This window comes from Betta splendens, chromosome 6 (assembly GCF_900634795.4).
Source record: "Betta splendens chromosome 6, fBetSpl5.4, whole genome shotgun sequence".
NCBI lineage: Eukaryota > Metazoa > Chordata > Actinopteri > Anabantiformes > Osphronemidae > Betta > Betta splendens.
Window position 1 is genome coordinate 14,172,779 of NC_040886.2, and position 17,893 is coordinate 14,190,671.

Consider the following 17,893-nt stretch of genomic DNA (forward strand, 5'->3'; position numbering starts at 1 on the left):
TTTCCTTTGTCATTATTTTGTGTTTCCCTGTTGGTCCACAGGCGTGTCATGGACACTGCTGCATGAGATGGATTATCTGAAGTACGTGTCCGTGAGGAGAGACTATATTGTCCTGCCAGAGAGAGCTCTGACCAATGCCACTCGGCTGCGCTGGTGGCAGCCATTCACCATCTCCTCTGGTCTGGCCACTCCCAGTCTGGAACGAGCCCAGTGGGCCATAGACAACATCTTAGTGGGGGGGTCAGACATCAACCCGTCCACCCTGCTTGACACTTTTGATGATGGTGAGTTTGTGTGTTTTCAGCTCCAGCTGAACTAGTACTCTGGAAATCACTCTGACTCTGCGCTATGTTCTGTTGTCTTCCACCAGAGGGTGTTTCTCACGAGGAAAGCTGGAGTTTCTACCCGAACGCCGTGCGCACAGCTGGCTTCTGTGGCAACCCCTCATTTCACCTGTACTGGCCGAACAAGAACCAAGACAAGACGCATAACATTCTGGCCACTCGAGAACTCATAGTGCAGCCAGGATATATTCTGCAGTTCAAGGTACAGTGGTGTCAGTGAGCTGTGTAACTGGATTAGCAGCATTGGCCTTGTGATGTTTAACTTCAGTCCTAACTCTGCTCTCTTTGGTCCAGATTGTTGTTGGGTGTGAGGCAGACACCTGTGAAGACCAGCATTCTGTCCTGCTCCAGTACAGGAAAGATGCAAGGTAGGGTAGGAAAAACAACGAGCAAGTGTGTCCTAATATCATACTTCATCCATGTGACAGAGTGAATGCGTCATCACCAACCAATCAGATAAGGTAGAGCCATGACAGGGTCTAAACCAACAGAAGCACTTTGCTGTGGACAGTCATGTAGCAACAGCAACGTCTGTTTCACTTTGTGTCCTCTGTTTAAAAATTATTCATCATTTTAGAAGTTTAAGTTGTCTTAATAATAAAATGCATTTTACATGGACAGTTTTTTCAGCTTATTCTTTCCCCCCTCAGGTCTGACTCGTGGCAGCTGGTACAGTCAGAGTGTCTTCCCTCCTCAGTCAACAACGTGGGCTGCTCCCCCTTCCAGTTCCACGAATCCACAATCTATAGTCCAGTCAACAGCTCCAAATGGACCAGAGTCACTGTCCAGCTGCCAGACCACGTCTCCTCAGGGTAGGACATCGTACACTTGACCATGCTTAGGCACTGCTGGAGCCCGTTGCTTTTAGAAATACAAGCAAGTCTTTGGGCATTTGTTGTGTATTTCTAGGGCAACTCAGTTCCGTTGGATTCAGAAAGAGGAGACTAGAGAGCGCCAGAGCTGGGGAGTGGACCATGTTTACATTGGAGAGGCATGTCCGGGGCTCTGCAGCGGCCACGGCTACTGTACAAGCGGAGTGGTCTGCATCTGTGATGAGGGACACCACGGTGGGCCACAGACAGCACCTTACCCTCAGAAACATAATGGGGCTTCTGTTCACTGAAGATGGCGTTTGTGTTTAAAGTAGAAAATGTAAGTGGACAGGGTTTTTATTGGAGTTTCATGCCTCTACTCTGTGTTTGCTCCCCTTGTAGGCGATGACTGCTCCCTCTCCAGCATCGACCTGCCCAGCTCCATCAAGGACAACTTTGAGTCCGGTAGCGTGTCTCAAGAGAGCTGGCAGCTGATCCAGGGCGGTGGAGTAGGCAGTGGCTGTGGGCAGCTGTCGCCCCACGCTCATGGGGACTCACTCTACTTTAACGGCTGTAAGATGAGGCAGGCCATTACAAACCCGCTGGACCTCACTAGAGCCAGGTACAGGTACTAGTAAACATCCAAAACCAACATGGATCATCGTTATGGACTTATAAGGAATTTGCCCCTCTAACGTGTCCTCCTCTGTCTTTTTCTGTAGTAAGATCATGTTTGTGCTGCAGATTGGCAGCGTGGCACAAACAGACAGCTGTAACGTAGCTCTGGACCAGGCAGACACGGTGGACCGAGCAGTGCTGCTGCAGTACAGCGTCAACAACGGAGTCAGCTGGCATGTCATCGCCCAGCACCAGCCCAAAGACTTCATAAAGGCCCAGCGAGTCTCCTACAACATCCCACTGTGAGTGAGCAATAGCCTTACATAGATTTACATAGATTTACCTGGAAATTTAATTATGCCATGAATATTGATGCTCTAACCCCTGATATGACTGATGCACTGACTTCCTTCTATGGTCTCTCCAGAGAGGCGAGGGTTAAAGGGGTGATGTTGCGGTGGTGGCAGCCACGCCACAATGGTGCGGGACATGACCAGTGGGCACTAGACCATGTGGAAGTAGTTCTGTGAGTACCCAGTTGCCATCCGGCCCCTGGCCCCCCAGAATGGCCCCCCAACAGTGCCCCGATTTGCCCCTGCCTCTACCTCTGCCTCCTATCTATCCCACACAAACACAGAGTAGGAGCATAAAAACCACTGTGAACTGCTCATCACCTACAGTCCCCAGGCAGTTGTTTTAAGCGCTCAGCATGGCGTCCGATGTCGGGCAACAAGAGCAGGAAAGTTAGTGCTGTTTGCTTTGCTGTGAAGGGTTCTGTCTGTGGATTCATGTCGAGTCATGATGCTTTCAGTGTCTTGTAGAGCTCATCGGTGTCACAGGAACAGCTCAAGTCAAGAATGATCTTATAATGTATTGAAACATGTCACGATCGTCATACAGTAGCCTTAAAAAATGGATGAACACATTCTGCAGGACACTGAACATATCATGATCCAGATCTATCCTCAGCGAGCATATGGCCTTCCCATGAAGCATTGAATGCATTCCCTGCATGCCACTGTTGGTACCAGAGCAACGATTCCTCATTTACATGTGTACCCAATGCATTTCAAATGCTGCGTACAACAGTCATGTGAGGCATATTCCATGCACACAGACACACACGCACACACACACACACACACACACAGACACACACACGCACACACACACACACACACACACGCACACACACACGCACACGCACACACACACACACACACACACACACACACACACACACAGCCTTAAACGTGCCTAACCTGAGCTGACCCTGGTCCACATGGCCGTGACCTGTCCCACTCCCTCCCTCGCACCTGCACGGTTTTCAACAGTGTCTGCTGAAAAATGTGACAGTGATCTGTTGTTTATTTCTCTCTGTTCGCCACTGCTCCACATCTCCTTCCTCCCACATGTTGAATCCTTTCTTTTGCCCTTTTCCCCCCTGCTTCTCAATGTTGCTGAAATCTTTGCTTGTGCCACATCATGCCCTGCCTCACACATCCTCCTTCCTTCCTTCCTTCCTTCCTTCCTTCCTTCCTTCCTTCCTTCCTTCCTTCCTTCCTTCCTTCCTTCCTTCCTTCCTTCCTTCCTTCCATGGCGTCTTTCCTTTCTCTAAACCTCCTTTCTCCTTATTTTGCCATACAATGGATGGATTACTGCTATATTTCTTGCTCTCTGTCTTTTTTCTCACTTCCCACTCTTCCTCATCATCATCCTCGTCTTAGCCGTCCCACTCACTTTCACTTCCTTCCTGAACTTCTTTCTGCCTCTCCTCTTTCCTTCCTCCTTCCCACTTTGGGCCCCTGCCTCCCTAGGCCGGGGCTCCCACCCCCCCAGACCTTTCTGCGAGACAGCAGTCCCCTCCTCCTGCCTCTCCTCTCTCGCGCTCTAACCTCTGCTCTCTTCTGTATTCTGCTCCCTCTGGCATGGCTGTAGTGTCAGGTAAGTTCTCCGCCTCTTCCTGAATGCAGCCCACTCCCTTATCCTCCTCCTCCTCCTCCTCACCCGTTCTTGGCCCTCATTACACTGCACACACCCTCCCTCAGCCAAGCCTTCATCATCACCATGGCCATTTCCATGCCCTCACCCTAACTAAGAGCTCCAGGCAGGTCAGCAAGCAGGCCAGCTGCCCCCAGTGTCCAGGTGGAGGCTCACTCCTACATAAAACCCGCTCTCAGCTCACAAAACAAAACAATATTACAAAACCTGGGAAATTTTGAGGTGATTTCAAACTGACATTGTATTGGTTTCAACAAAAACGAACCAGATGAAAACAAAGTCCTGTTAAACTGTTTTGAATGGGAATCAACACAAGCGCTGAGGCAATTTGCTACAATGTACACATACAAATGTCAGCAGTACTGTGTTTGTGTGTATATGTGTGATGTAATCCATCACTATACCTGTGTATGTTTGTTCTCTCCTTGCGACGTCTACTAAGTTGTTTTAGCTGCTAAAACACAGTCGCCGCATACAGAACTTCATGACTTTAGATGAAGAATGTTTTGCATTTTTTTTAACAACCTCGAGCACTAAAGGGATTTTTCCCCCACCATCAGTTGAGTTCAGGTCATCTTGCACCATTAATGACGCATAAGCCAGACTTGGTTTGACTAATCTCCTCCATCGAACTCCTTGCATGGCTTATGGACTGACTGCTGAGGCATCCCTCCATCTCTCTTCACTCATGACTGTGACTCTGAGCCAGGAGCTCCCTCCTCTCTGCGCCCGCTTTCTGACCCGGCATCAGAACCACGTGCGCCGCGGTGCGTTTTCCAGCCATCCTGCCCATCTGCCTTGCTTTCACCTTTCGCAGCGTCACCCATTTCAAACACCCACGCACCCCACCCCCACCCTAACCCCCCCCCCCCCCCCGCTTCGCAGAGGCCCCTGCCTGCCCTGGCTGCACTCCTGGCTCACTGGCACCACCCTGCTGGATGGAAGAGGCAATGAACAGGCTAAGCAAGAGCAATCTTCTGAAGCTTTTCTCTATGTCTCTTAGCTCGGAAACCACCCTCCTCAACTCACACCCCTGCGCTGTTGACATCGGTTTAGTCACCCTTCATTTCTCCCAGTGATGGCTGTTAACTCTGGCCTCAAACACTCAGTGTCAGAGTTCCCCCTAGTTCCTGTGGTCGTACTGTATGTTTGTAGACTCCGTCTCTCATGTCTTGTCCTGTGACATTTGTCCTGCCATTGGGTACATGTACTTTAGCCACAGTCGAGCTCCGTCTCATTTGTGCTGAACATGAACAGACGTGTAGAGTAGCACCACCCGTCCTGAGCCACCAGAGCCATGCAGCTGTTGAGTGTTTGAGGTTCTCCAAAATGCCAGCATTTGACGTGGGAGCGTGAACGCTGCGCTGAGCCGCCCGCGTGTCTGCGTGCATGGACTCCACCGTGTGCATGGTGCGACTGTGCGTGGACGGGGACCTGTTTCAGCCACTAATGTGCGCGCTCCTCCCCCCCCCCCCCCCCCTCCCCCTCCCCCTCTCACTGTCTCTGTCTCCCTGCAGCACCCGCAAACAGAACTACATGATGAACTTTGCCAGACAGACCGGCGTGCGCCACTACTACAGTCGCAAGAGGCGGGCGCTGCGGCAGCGCGCCTGAACCCGGGATGGGACGCGCCCCCCGACCTGCCAGTCACACCGCGACTCCACCAATGCATCCTTACTCCTCGAGACATATCATCCTTTCGATTACCACCCGCCAGTGGATTCCAGTCAACCTCGAACGTTCCTCGCTCATCTCTGCCAGAAACACCTTGCTGCTGGAACCTTCCCATCCTCAAGCGTCGGCAGGAGTGAACGGTTCAGTTTTGTTTTTCCCGACGAGGGTCCGGGTCCGTAGTCGCTTCCCACAGTGATCCTTGCTGTGGTTCCTCGGTCCGGTTCACCTCCCCATCACTCCTCCCTTTCCTCATCCGCGTTTTCCTACCACACTGTGAAATTGAGAGATAATATAATGGAGAGCTGCCTCCCAGTTGAGCTGAGCCGCCAGGGGGAGGACCACTCCGCTGTAAGCCAGGAGAGAGACCACAACAATGATGCATAACAATAAGAGGACTAGCGATGACCAATTTAAAAAGACAAAAAAAAAGTTCTGTGTTCTTGCTGTTCTGTGTGTCTGTGGGTTCTTTTTGTGATGAGTTGACTGTGGTGTTCTGTTCATTTGTTCGTTCATTTTCTACTAATTCATATGCTTTTAACGGGGGGAGGGGAGGGAGGTGCTGGGTTCTGTTTCCTTCTCCTCGTTTAACTGCAGCGGATCTTTGCCGGGGCGCAAAGGTCTCGTCTCTGCGGCAACAAGGGAAGTGAGAACGATTTGCACGATGGGGAAAAGGAGAAAACAGGAAAAAAAAATTAAAGACTGAACAATTTTTGATTTTTTATCATTTTTTATATATGTTGATTCCCGAAAATACAGATATTTATGGTAAATGGTTCTTCACGTAACCTATTTAAGATGCACTGTGCGTGAAATCTGTACGTTATTTTCTTGTGTTAAGTTATTAGGCGTTGGAGTCAGGCTCTCCGACTGCTCATCTTTCCTCTCGGCCCTTTTCTCTTGTGCTGTTTCCCTCGTTCCACCCCTTTGCTGATTTCTGATACCTGAAGGTGAGGCTCTATTAGTGTTGTTTTTTTGAAATCTGTGTAATATGGACTCTCTGCCCTCAGTGTAACTCCAGTATAGCAATCTCCTGTATATATATGTATATCCACTATGGGGAGACCCAGCAGCCTTATAAAAGGGAAATAAAGAACTGTCCAAACCTCACTGTACATGTTGCTTCACCTTCTCTTTCAGTATTAAACAATAAGCTTGGCATTGTCTGCTATGCATGTGTCTCTGTGCTTTCTGACCCTGGCCTGTGTGGCTCTCAACCCACTGCACCTTACAGACATACAGGATATTAACCTTCCTTTGCTGGAGTGTGTATTCAAAAGGAGACAGCAACAGTTTTTAATGTTTATTAATTAAAGTAGGATTAAAAACCGTCCTTTGTTATACTTTGTAAAAGCCAGTTCACACCTCAGCGTCTCCAGACTGGGCGTTCACTGGGCTCTGCAGGCCTTCACCACTCCATACTGGTAAGGCCCTGCTCTTTAGCAAAGCACTAGAAGGACCACAAGTCGCCTCCCATCAGAGCTACAGTGGTCAGTGTCACAGTGATGGACAGGGACGCGGCCGCGGCGCCGGGGCAGGAGTTGCAGTACGACCAGTCGCAGCAGGCGTATCTGGTGGCGTAGGCCGTCCCTTTGAAGCGCGTGCTGAGCACCCTGCTGCAGTCGCCCGCCGCCACGCAGCCCTGGGCCGACAGGGCGCTGTGGTTGCCATAGCGACCATCCGCCGTGAAGCAGAGCTCGTTAGGAGGGCACTCGGTCAGAGTCGGCTGGAACGCCTTCTCCTTCTCCGTGAGCGGGCGGTAGAAGCACAGCAGGTTGCCGCAGAGCAGTGACGGGAGGAGGCAGACGCACCACGCGGCGGCAAACAGGAGCCGGGACATGATCCGCCTGCAGGGAGGCGCGCATGCGTGCATCACAAGATGACCCGTCAGCCATTTAGTATCAACAGCACGAGGCAGAGAAACGAGACAACTCAAGAACTTCAGCTTGATGACGGCTGGTTAATAATCACAGCTGTAAACAATTTCTGCTCATCTCAGGCTACGTAGACAAAAATAATTCTGGATCACGACTTTAAGGAAGAGAGAAGTACAACTCACCTGCAAGTCACTTCTTTAAGTTCAACCTGAGCTCCTGAACCAAACTTTCCCAGTGAGTCCGGACGCTGCACAGGCCCCACCTTCCAGCGCACCTGCTGGTAATGTCTCCACACACCAGTGACACCTAATGGCACCTTTATTGTGCTGAACCAGTAACTACACGGATGATGTTTCTCTCTGGAGCAAAACGTAGAACAAAAGTACAGATTAATTTACACCCTCATCAGGAACCAGCATGTTTCACAGACTAAATCTCTGAACAGGCGTTTGTCAGCTTTGGAGACTCAATGAGCGTCTGGGTCGTCTCCTGTTGCATTCAGAGCGGATGTGATGATCCCCGTTGTATAAAAGTGAATCCTGGAGCTCCTCTATTAGAGCAGTACCGATGTTAACTTCTATTGTGTCTGTGCTCGTCTGCAGCAGCCTTTTCAGCCTGGAGGCAGACTTTGCACACTCGTTCCAGGTGTTTAAGGTGCAGCAGGTGTGTGTACTTGACTTCCCCATGAGTGATCACTTGATGGGAGTCAGAGCTCCTTGTCCACGTGTCCCTGAGCAGACAGGAGGTGGGCGGCACCGTAGAAGCCTCTGGACCTGGTGCTGCTTAGGAGGTTGCAGGGCTGGAGCTGGAAGAACCGGGTCAGTGGACAACATAATGGAGGCCAGAAACCAGTGGATGCCCCTTCAGTCTGAAGAGAGCGAGGTGAACAGGAATGATTCAGATTAGAAGTGCATGTTTTCTGATGTGGTCTTTACCTGATCTCACTTTGAAATCCTGTTTCCTGTTTGTAAATGTGAAGCTGTGGCACAGGTGAGTAGCAAACAGGCACCGCTGTGTCCGAGGAGCTGTTCAGCTCAGCTTGAAATAAATGTAGATATAATACTAATAATTACTGATTACTTCACCTAAATGACGTATGTATGTATGTATGTATACTTAAGTATTAATATACTTAAAATGTATATTTTTTTTCACAAATCTATCACAAAACAAGAAAATCTTCCCATTGACCGCATAAAACAGGACAACAGCGCCACCTGCTGTCTAGTGCCATTAAGGTTGTGATATGTTAAAGAAAAGCAGGGCAGAAATTAAAGACATGGTAAAACTATTTTTTTATTACATAGGTAGAACAAAAAAACAAACGAGAACGTCTTCATTTACATGTTCACATTGTTCTTTTATCTCCGTCGTCTTGTGTCCTTCTTCATATTCCATAGGCCGATAAGGACAGAGTTCCTTTGTTGTATGAAGGTGTCTGTGCAGAAAGTACATGTTTTCAGCATCAGCCGTGTCCAGTACATCATAGAGTGTTAGATAACAGGTGTAGTGGTTGCCTACAGTCAGGTGGTCCTCCTCCCCCCAGTCGTCCTCTACCTCTGCGGGGTCGTAGCTGTAGACGGGAATCAGCCTGTGGCGCAGTTCATCTGACCTGAGGTGAACAGTTGGAACAGAGGAGACGCCAAACTGATCTGAAAGTGCTCATCAAACTGCACGCGCTCTTACCTGGACCTTCGTCTGAAACAAACAACCTGAGAGAGAGAGAGAGAGAGAAGCACAACAACACAGTCTGCTCTGCTCTAACACTGAGGCAGCAACGTCAGGAAAAGCCAGTCAGAGGAAGCAGCTCTTACCGCCAGCGCCGCGCATCCCGCTGCGACGAGCAGCGCCGCGGCGATGAGGCCGTAGTAACCGTGGAAACCGGCTTGGGGCTGCGGTGGCGAGATGTGGGGTGTCGTGTGGTTCGAGTGGCCCATCATGCCCCTCCCTGCCTGGTGAACCTGCTGACACCTCAGTGACACATTGGCAGCTCCCACCAGGAAAGATACTGATGATAAGGAGCAGAAAAACCCGGCGGAACCTGATTAAAAGGCTAAAGCTTGTGTCAGACCAGAAAGCACCTTTCCGTCTGTGTCATTGTGTTTACAGTACATGAGGCGCTTGCTGAAGTATTCCTGACAGCCACCTCAACCTGCTCAATCACATTCCTGCACAAGGAGCGGCTTCATTTCCTGTGAATTAAAGCAGCCTAATGGCTCATAGTTCAGGTGCTGTTCTCTGTTCCAGTGGTTTCACGCGCAGCTGTTGGTCTCTGTGTGACAGGGCGCGGGTGCAGTTGTGTGTCCCTCCAGCAGAGGCCGGCCTGTTGTGAGCTGCAGGAGGTGCGGGTGCTGCTGGAGCTGCAGGTGCTGCAGGAGGGGGCGGGGCGTCGTCCTCCGTCGCTCAGGTCTGACTGGCTCAGCGCCGCCGCACTCGTTCCCGGACTCTGACGGCTGAAGCCGCAGGCAGTTCGTGGCTGCCGGTGACTGTTTCGCTTTGAAGGAACGGGTAAAGTGTGCGGGACGTCCGAGTGGCGCTCTCTGCCGCTGGATTTCCTGTTTGATTTGAAATTCTGTTAATTATTAGACCAACGTAAGCCTTCAGGTTCAGTGAGAGTGGACTGGATCTGCCTGAAGTGAGTCTCAGAGTGTGGAATGCGCTTTTGTGACCGTGACATCTGCGGCTTTGTTCTTTTTGTGCACTGATGCCACAGAGTTGCGTGCGGTGCCGTGAGATGAGGTGAGGACTCGGACTGGACCCCTGTCAGGCCATGGATCCCTTGGACGGGTTCGGTGGAGGCGACCTGCCCATGCCTCTGAGAGACGAGCTGCAGGCCTGGAGGCTGTACGAAGAGGTGGGGCCGGTTCCCGACGGCGACGCAGCGCGTGAGCGCGACGGCAGCTTCTCTGCGCTCAGGTTCACGCTTCCCGGCGACGCCTCTCCACCTGCGAACGCCGGCGCCGCCGCGGGAATAAACCTGCGTGTGAGTACGTGGTAAAATGTGCTTCAGTGCCCCGCTTCAGAGCAGCAGTGAGCGTGGAGGTGTGTTGTGTGTCAGGACCCGTGGACCATCGCGCTGACGGACGCCCCGGAGGGCAGCACCGGACGCATGGCCGCCCTGAGCCGCGCCACCAGCAGGTACGAGCGCGTGCAACGCGCGGATCACACGCACCGCCGCCTCCGCTGCCTCCGCTGTGACGCTCTCCTGCTCCAGGCTGCTGGAGCGGTACCAGCACACGGAGCGCGCGCACAACTCCGGCGTGGTGTGGGGCCGACTGCTGCGCGTGGACCCGGCGCTGCTGCAGGGGGTGGAGGTGACGCTCCACGTGGCCCCGAAGGCGGACGAGAACCACGTCCCGTTCCTCACCGCCGGTAACACGGAGCTGCACTGGTTGGAGCCTCGAGCAGGAGTGCGTGGGCTCTGACCTGGTTTGTTCAATGCAGTCGATAGGACGGTGAGGAGTGTGATTGGTGACATCTTACACCTGCTGGACTCTGATCCCAGCACGAGCGAGGATTACGTTCTGAAGCTCTGCGACGCCGACGAGTTTCTCCGAAAGTGAGTCGCACCCGAAGCAGCCGCGGGTCAAACTCCACGACGCTGCGCCGTGTTTAACCTCCCGTGTCTCTGCAGCGAAGAGCTGCTGGGTTTGCACGAGACCATCCAGACCTACCACAAGCTGAAGCTGAACCTGCGCCTCCGACTGCTCCACGTGAACAACGTCGCGCGCTCCTTGGCCCGAGACGTGAGTCGCATGGTTTACCTTGAAGGAGTGGCTGCTTTCACAACCTGCAGTCTGTTATCGCGCGGGCGTAAAAGCCTCCACCTCGACTTCTCCACTTTGTTTTGTTCGAATCGAACTACAGATAATACGGAGTTTACAGATAAAAGCACATCTGTCTAGAGACGTCTGGTAAAAAAAACACAAGAATGAGACTTAGAAACCTGCAGAGCCACATTCCTGGAAGGCAACAGTAGAACTCCTGTTTGTCTCGTCAGGGACAGGATGACGAGAGCCCGTGTCATCTGTTCCAGCTGCTGCACTATGACTGCGTCTTCGACGTCAGCAGGTGAGATGACCTCGTCTTTTCTCAGTCACTTTTCCACTTTGCCTTGTTCCACTTTGCCGTAATGTCCTCCGTTTTCAGGTTGAGCCTGAATAATGTGCTCAACGACTACAACAGGGAGGCCACGGAGATAATGAAGACTGGGGTCAGTGTCCAGTTTATATGCAGTGTTTGATGCAGATTCCGGGGTCTGATGGGGTTTTTTGCATCCGTTGCAGTGTTTGACAAACATCAGCCTGCTCTTCAAGCACGTGCGCGCCCTCAGCAGCCTCCTGGCCGGGATCTCCTTCCAGGAGGTGGAGGAGGCCCTCGGCTGGCTGAACAGAATCAGTCCTCTGCCTCAGGTGACGTGCGGTAGCGCGTGCTCAGTGGTTCCCGGTGACGGGAAGCGCCTGCTCATTCCGTGTCTCTTCCTGCAGAGCCGGGAGCAGATGTTCGAGTGCCAGAGTGGTGAGTGGCCGAGATGCCGCTCGTTGGACGAGGGTTGAGACCAGAATCAGAACAGCAGCCGGCGTCACGCGCGCTGCTCATGTTGTGTATTTCATGCCCGTTTTGTTGCTCCAGCGGTGATGATGCTCCACGGGGCGCTGCTGAAGCTGCTGCAGACCCTGTTCGACAACTTCCTGACGGACTTCAGGGCTCAGGAGACGACGCGCAGCCTCCAAACGCGCCCGGCTCATCACAACAGCGACATCTTACAGTTCACCTTTTCCGCCCTCTACAAGCTGCCGGCCTCCTGGATCAACACGTATGTGAGCGCGTCCGGCCACGGACGACCCCAAACGTGGCCCACGCGTTGCGTGACCGGCGCCTTTGCCTCCCTCTGGCCTGTGTGACTTCTAGGTACGAGTCGTTCTCTCTGTCCTGTGACCTGATGTACGGAGGAGCCAATATCTGCTCCACGGGCCACTCGGAAAACATCAGCACCGGCCTGACGTTCGGACACAAGATCCAGTTCAGCCGCATGTGAGGACCACATGTTACAGATGCTGTATCAGATTTACCATCTAGTTTCCTCCTTCCATTATTATCTCATAAAACTCGTCTGTATGTTTGTTTTTAGGATGGTGTTTCCCATTACAGTTAGTGATCTGCCCTATGAGACCATGTTGACCATTCACCTCAAAGGATCAAAGAAAGGAAAAGGCCCGGAGCTGCTGGGCTGGGCCGTCCTGCCCGTCTACAGCAACATGTACGTCTGCACAAGCGTGTGCGTGTGCGAGTGTGTGTGTGTAAACATTTGCTCAATGCTGCATGAGCTGGGTGTACCGTAGCATGAGCAGGACTTTTTAAGTGTGTGTGTGTCTGTGTCCGTCCACACAGGACTCTGGCTGCAGGAACCTTCCTGCTCAGCCTGTCTTCGCTGCCTGCAGCCCCTCAGCCTCCGTCCCCGGCCCTCTACGACGGCCACACGCTGCCCACCGGCGTCATCCTGCAGGTGGGTTCCTCTGAACAACAACGCTGTCCGTTCACGGCGACAATCAGCCACTCATCGTCTCATTGTTGCCTCAGCTCGAATTTCCCCACGAGTGCAAGTGGACTTTCCAGAGGCCCATCGCTCTTCCTGGTTCTTCCGCGCCCTGTGAGCCGTGTGAGGAGCTGCAGAAGAAAATGCTGGAGATCTCAAAGAAGAGCTGCCTCTGCTTGTAAGGAGCGAAAACGCTCAGCTCATGAATATTGGGGCCGTGCTTCACGTGTGATTTTCTCCCTTCCACAGTCTAAACGACACGGACAAGGCCTTCCTGTGGGAAAAGCGTCACAACAGTGACAAAGGCTGCGCCTTCCTCCACCTGCTCCTGGGTTCCGCTCCACACTGGCGCCCGGAAATGCTGACGGAGATCTATTCACTGGTGGAGAACTGGCCCATCCACCTGCCGGAGGAAGCCCTGTTCCTGCTCAGCGAAAGGTGAGCGTCAGGCTGCTTTCACAGGCTTCGTCTTCATCGGTTGCTCACTTTACACGTCTTTTTTTTTTCCCAGTTTCCATGATGTGACCGTGCGAAGGGCTGCAGTTGACTACTTCAACCAGATTCCAGATGGGGAGTTGGAGATGTTCCTGCCACAGCTGGTCCAGGTAGGAACGCCAGCACCTCACACGCAGCTTACCGTTAGCGTTCTCCGTCATCGTGTGACCAGCTGAGCTCCTCCGCAGGCTTTGAAGAGTGAGTGGGAGTTGGACGGACCCCTGGTGATGCTGCTGTTGGAGAGGTCGCTGAGGAACATTCGGATCGCCCAGCAGCTCTTCTGGTGAGCAGCGGAGTCCGGCTCCCGTCTGAAGCACTCACACATAACACATCCTGATGTTCAGCGCACGTTGCGTGCCGGCAGGCTGCTGGAGGACGCCACCAATGACCCCTACTGCCGCAGCTGGTACCGTAAGGTCCGAGCCGCCCTGTGGCACTGCTGTGGCCGGGCCCTGAGGCAGGAGCTGGAGCACGAGGCCCGTCTGGCGGCCGTGCTCATGAAGGTGGCTGACAAGGTCCGCGGCGCTGAGAAGTCTCACCGTAAGGTCTGTAATCCGCCCACGGCAGATAGCGCCCTCGCGCTAGCGCCCTCGCGCCCTGTTGTGACCGCAGCAGACGATTCTTTTTTGTTTTCTGCAGAGTGTGTTGAACACAGAAAAGTGGAAGATTGACAAGTTCTTCACTAATGACGTCAGCTGTTCTCTGCCGCTGGATCTTGCTGTACGCGTGACAGCAGTGGATGTGGAGGTAAGAGCATCACACAACACTACACCTGCATCACCATTCAGGTCTAACGCGCACACACACACACACACACACACCAAATCCTCCTCCTGGTGCTGCTCTGTCCAGGCCTGTAGGTTCTACAACTCTAATGCAGCTCCTCTGGGGATCTCATTCATCTGCGCTGACCCTCTGGCCAGTAACGTCGGTATCATCTGCAAGGTCGGTGTTGACCTGGTCCTCATCATGGATCCAAAGCACACACAGCAGATTTGATGAAGCCCTTCCTTCACTCAGACAGGAGACAACCTGCGCCAGGACATGCTGGTCCTTCAGGTGGTCCGCGTGATGGACTGGCTGTGGCTCCAGGCGGGAGTGGACCTGCAGATGATCACCTACAGGTGTCTGTCCACTGGCGAGGCTCAGGGTCAGTGCAAGTGATGAGTGCAGGTGGAAACCTCTGTGGCTCAATATGCATGACGTGTTCTCGCTGGCTCACAGGCCTGGTGGAGGTGGTGCCGGAGGCAGTGACCCTGGGGAAGATCCAGCAGGAGTGGGGTCTCCGAGGGGCGCTTCGCGAGGACACGCTGGCCAAGTGGTTCCACATGGTGAACAGGACCAAGGACGACTACGAAAAGGTCAGCACCTGAAAACAGACTGATCCTGGTCAACAAATGTAACGAGCCACTGACGGTGATGCTGTACTCACCAGGCTGAGACCAACTTCATCAGATCATGTGCAGGCTGGTGCGTGGCCACGTTCATCCTGGGAATCTGTGACCGGCACAACGACAACATCATGCTGAAGCCCAGCGGCCACATGTTCCACATTGACTTTGGCAAAATTATGGGCAACGCACAGAAGTTTGGAAGCTTCAAAAGGCAAGTAGAGCCGCGGTGTCGGCCTAGGAAATAAAAAAAGACGTCTGTGTAAACAACCACATCCTCTCCCCTCTCGTATGCGGCGTTAGGGACCGGTCTCCGTTCATCTTCACCTCTGAGATGCAGCACTTCATCACGGGCGGCGGCCAGAAGCCTCAGCTGCTGCATCGCTTCGTGGAGCTGTGCTGCGAGGCCTACAACATCATCAGGCAGCGCTCTGCGCTCATACTCGGTCTGCTGGAGCTGGTGAGGCCTCGGCCGCTCAGACCTGCAGCCCCGCGTGACGTGCACGCAGTGACGTGACGCTGTGGTTCCACAGATGCTGCGTGCCGGGATGCCAGAGCTGAAGAACGTTAATGACCTGCAGTACGTCCAGAGAAACCTCCGACCTCACGACTCGGAGCTGGAGGCCACGTCCTACTTCACGAAGTAACGGCCGCTTTAAAAGCTCTGCTTCCTGCTGTGGGCTCGTTCTCACGTCTCTCTGTTCCTCTTTTGTAACGTAGGAAGATTAAGGAGAGCATGGACTGCCTCGCCGTCAAGTTCAACTTCTTGACGCACAACATGGCTCAAGGGAAGAAGCAGGAGCCTCTGGCGCTGGACGGCGTCCCCGCCCCCAGCACCAACATCCAGGGCGCCGTCATCGAGGGACACGACGGCAAAGGGAAAGACACGGTGAGGCAGGCAGCTGATGAAACAGCTGGAAACGGGAGTGAGCTGCAGGATGGGGGGGGGGGCGCTGGTGATCTAACGAGCATCCAGTGAGGAACCGGCGACTGCATCTAATGGAATGGAATTGCTTGGTTTCCAGCTCTACAATCTGAAGGTGGCCATCGACGACGGTTTCCTCACCACACATCTGACGTTTGACCAGTTTGAACAGATCCACAAGCAGCTGCAGAAATCCTTCATTGAGTCCACGCTGCCTCAGTGAGTGAGAACCTGAAGCCGCTCCCCCGTCTCGTTCTTCCCCGGACTCACGTGCACGCTCTCCCTTTGTTCCCTGAGGTTTCCCGGCAGGTATCAGCTGTCCTTCAGCCCCTCCAGTAGACAGTCTCATCTGAACAAGTACCTCAAGCAGCTGTTTGAGGGACCCTGCAAGGGAGTAAGCACTGAATGCTCTGTTCTGAGCCGCCTTCATCTAATGTCTAGTGTAAACGGGCTCTAACCAAACTCTCGCCTGCAGAATGAGTTTGTGTGCAGCCTGTTCCTGGATGGCCCTGGCTCCGCCCAGCATCGTCTCACAAGTAATTCTCTGCTTTTAAATAATAAGACGGTGGATAAAACAAAGGGGAAGCGAGTGTTTGATTCCTGATGTGTTTCAGGCGTCCGTCCTCAGATCCAGTTGTACATCACGTATTCTGACTCTAAGCTGTCAGTGCTGGTGAAGCACCTGAAGAACATTGTGAGTCTGCGCTGATCGTTGCGTCACTGGGTGGATTAGTCATTAAGTCAATGTGTGTGAATGGTGTTGGTGCTTCTCCCTCCTAGAGGCACTTGAACGGCTCCAACCCTGACGCTTACGTGGTCATGCGCCTGAGACCAGAACCCAAGAGATGGTCAAAGAAGAAGACAAAAGTGGTTCGCAATAACGACAACCCCACCTTCAATGAGCTGGTACCACACATCACACAACACACACAACATTATGTCTATAAGACGCTTAATAACATTGAATAGTTCAAGTCATGTTGTTACTTCAGTCATTTTCTTCATCTTTAATGAACATGAAATGATAACTATAGCTGTGAATTCCCAAATTTGAGATGAACCTGATTTTGTTTTTCGTCTGGTTTCCAGCTGGAGTTCCCGTGGGTCCCACTGCTGTATGGGATGGTGCTGGTTGTGCAGGTGAAGAGCAGGAAGACGGCCCTGGGTGAAACCTACATCCGACTGGAAGAGGCGCTGCTCGACCAGGAGCGATGGTTTCCCCTCGGGTCGTGTTCAGTCTGAGCTCAGAGCTGCGCCGTGCGCCCGCTGCCAGCAGGGGGCGCAGCCCCATCGAGGAGAGGAACACGAACCCAGACACCTTTCAGACTGTTCAACAATTCACCAAAAATAAGACATTATCCACTGTCGTTTATATTTATTTAGCAGGTGCAGCTAACTCCACCCCAACGATAAGGGAGGTTTGGATGATGTTACAAAGAGAAGTTGTTTACTCTGATGCGTCATTAACCTCATCTCTTTATATATTTATGAATGCTAATCAAATGAAGGATTTTTTACTGCATATTTTTTAAGATTTAACAGCCTTGGTGATTGATGACGAAAGGAAACTAACACTTGTGACATACTTGCACTTCGATTTGCACTTACTGCACACTTTGTTGATGGGCTGTGAAGGAGGTGGCGCTGTAGGAGTGGGGTGAGGTTGTGAGGAGGATGACAGCTCTGTGTCTCCTGCCTGAGGGGGGGGGGGCCCTCTCCTCGCTCCTTCCTGTGTCTTGTCCATCAGTGGCATTAAAAGCGTGAGCATTGGAAGCGGCAGATGCCTCCAACGCGTCTGCTCCTTCTCCCAGGCTGGTCTTCACGTCCCCTCCTCCCAACAGGCCTGCTGACCCACACTCTCCTCCTCCATTCTCAGGATTTAGTGATGGTGGATCGAAATAGACTCCCCAGCACTGGATTTGTTTCAATAATGTATGCCTCTGTCACTGCTATTTATAATATTTTTGCTAGATGCTTCTCAGGGCTGTAGACTTGGAAGCAGACGCGCTCCGTGGATGCGCCGCCGTCGCAGTTTGAGCCGCGTGTGTCTTTAAGCATGTGATTAAAGCAGCGGTGAGGTCTGTGTGAACCTGCCGCGATAAGAATCCAACGTGTCACTTTGGGGATTCGACTTCCGTGAGTGACTTTCTGTAAGCGCCGCTCCCTGCAAACAGCAGCAGGCAGCAGCTATTTTCTGACAATAAAAGCGAACTGTACGCCTGA

The 17,893-nt window shown here is 52.7% G+C and overlaps 4 protein-coding genes across 13 annotated transcripts in view; 2 read left to right on the top strand and 2 right to left on the bottom strand.

Moving 5' to 3' along the window:
* reln (reelin) overlaps window positions 1-6,556 on the top strand; it is a 69,949-nt gene extending 63,393 nt beyond the window's left edge. Inside the window, exons 56-65 of one of the 6 annotated variants that reach the window (XM_029152849.3) lie at window positions 42-284; window positions 371-546; window positions 639-712; window positions 995-1,156; window positions 1,254-1,411; window positions 1,559-1,784; window positions 1,879-2,076; window positions 2,202-2,300; window positions 3,592-3,718; window positions 5,293-6,556. In XM_029152849.3, the coding sequence (XP_029008682.1) occupies window positions 42-284; window positions 371-546; window positions 639-712; window positions 995-1,156; window positions 1,254-1,411; window positions 1,559-1,784; window positions 1,879-2,076; window positions 2,202-2,300; window positions 3,592-3,712 (1,457 nt within the window). In that variant the 3' untranslated portion in view covers window positions 3,713-3,718; window positions 5,293-6,556. The remainder of the gene's footprint in view (window positions 1-41; window positions 285-370; window positions 547-638; window positions 713-994; window positions 1,157-1,253; window positions 1,412-1,558; window positions 1,785-1,878; window positions 2,077-2,201; window positions 2,301-3,591; window positions 3,719-5,292) is intronic. The other 5 variants (XM_029152852.3, XM_029152851.3, XM_029152853.3 and 2 more) reach the window with 5 other exon arrangements.
* Window positions 6,557-6,736: 180 nt separating this feature from the next.
* bncr (bouncer) lies at window positions 6,737-7,883 on the bottom strand. The gene is made up of 2 exons (XM_029152856.3): window positions 7,506-7,883; window positions 6,737-7,293 (listed from the first exon to the last, which is right to left on the bottom strand). Exon 2 carries the CDS (start codon window positions 7,284-7,286, stop codon window positions 6,897-6,899), a length of 390 nt encoding a protein of 129 aa, XP_029008689.1. The 5' UTR covers window positions 7,287-7,293; window positions 7,506-7,883; the 3' UTR covers window positions 6,737-6,896.
* A 167-nt stretch (window positions 7,884-8,050) lies between these two features.
* Window positions 8,051-9,567, bottom strand: LOC114856938 (small integral membrane protein 29-like). Of its 2 annotated transcripts, XM_029152858.3 has the most exons (5): window positions 9,138-9,567; window positions 9,010-9,035; window positions 8,845-8,935; window positions 8,668-8,761; window positions 8,051-8,191 (listed from the first exon to the last, which is right to left on the bottom strand). In XM_029152858.3, exons 1-4 carry the CDS (start codon window positions 9,261-9,263, stop codon window positions 8,711-8,713), a joined length of 294 nt encoding a protein of 97 aa, XP_029008691.1. In that variant the 5' UTR covers window positions 9,264-9,567; the 3' UTR covers window positions 8,051-8,191; window positions 8,668-8,710. The 2 variants fall into 2 exon arrangements, with proteins under 2 accessions (XP_029008691.1, XP_029008690.1); XM_029152857.3 differs by lacking the exon at window positions 8,051-8,191 and having other exon boundaries at window positions 8,602-8,761.
* Window positions 8,063-17,893, top strand: pik3c2g (phosphatidylinositol-4-phosphate 3-kinase catalytic subunit type 2 gamma). Of its 4 annotated transcripts, none has more exons than XM_055509791.1 (33): window positions 8,063-8,205; window positions 10,037-10,306; window positions 10,382-10,461; window positions 10,538-10,695; window positions 10,768-10,882; window positions 10,958-11,069; window positions 11,324-11,394; window positions 11,473-11,536; window positions 11,610-11,735; window positions 11,811-11,841; window positions 11,956-12,139; window positions 12,235-12,357; window positions 12,455-12,583; window positions 12,715-12,829; window positions 12,904-13,037; window positions 13,109-13,297; window positions 13,371-13,464; window positions 13,543-13,637; window positions 13,719-13,899; window positions 13,994-14,101; window positions 14,207-14,299; window positions 14,375-14,504; window positions 14,579-14,715; window positions 14,790-14,959; window positions 15,049-15,205; window positions 15,279-15,388; window positions 15,466-15,634; window positions 15,771-15,889; window positions 15,968-16,064; window positions 16,146-16,206; window positions 16,285-16,364; window positions 16,451-16,576; window positions 16,760-17,893. In XM_055509791.1, exons 2-33 carry the CDS (start codon window positions 10,094-10,096, stop codon window positions 16,910-16,912), a joined length of 3,924 nt encoding a protein of 1,307 aa, XP_055365766.1. In that variant the 5' UTR covers window positions 8,063-8,205; window positions 10,037-10,093; the 3' UTR covers window positions 16,913-17,893. The 4 variants fall into 4 exon arrangements, with proteins under 4 accessions (XP_055365766.1, XP_055365767.1, XP_029009561.2 ...); XM_055509792.1 differs by lacking the exon at window positions 8,063-8,205 and adding an exon at window positions 9,598-9,730; XM_029153728.3 differs by lacking the exon at window positions 8,063-8,205 and adding an exon at window positions 9,822-9,958.

What these genes read in the sequence shown, in the direction of transcription:
- bncr (XM_029152856.3), bottom strand. Translation starts at nt 7,286, where the DNA reads ATGTCCCGGCTCCTGTTTGCCGCCGCGTGGTGCGTCTGCCTCCTCCCG.
- LOC114856938 (XM_029152858.3), bottom strand. Translation starts at nt 9,263, where the DNA reads ATGATGGGCCACTCGAACCACACGACACCCCACATCTCGCCACCGCAG. An exon ending in TGTTTCAGACGAAGGTCCAG is followed by an intron (nt 8,936 to 9,009) that starts GTAAGAGCGCGT and finishes TGTTCACCTCAG; the next exon opens with GTCAGATGAACTGCGCCACA. An exon ending in GGGAGGAGGACCACCTGACT is followed by an intron (nt 8,762 to 8,844) that starts GTAGGCAACCAC and finishes CTTTCTGCACAG; the next exon opens with ACACCTTCATACAACAAAGG.
- pik3c2g (XM_055509791.1), top strand. Translation starts at nt 10,094, where the DNA reads ATGGATCCCTTGGACGGGTTCGGTGGAGGCGACCTGCCCATGCCTCTG. An exon ending in CCGCGGGAATAAACCTGCGT is followed by an intron (nt 10,307 to 10,381) that starts GTGAGTACGTGG and finishes GTTGTGTGTCAG; the next exon opens with GACCCGTGGACCATCGCGCT. An exon ending in CTGCCCGTCTACAGCAACAT is followed by an intron (nt 12,584 to 12,714) that starts GTACGTCTGCAC and finishes CCGTCCACACAG; the next exon opens with GACTCTGGCTGCAGGAACCT.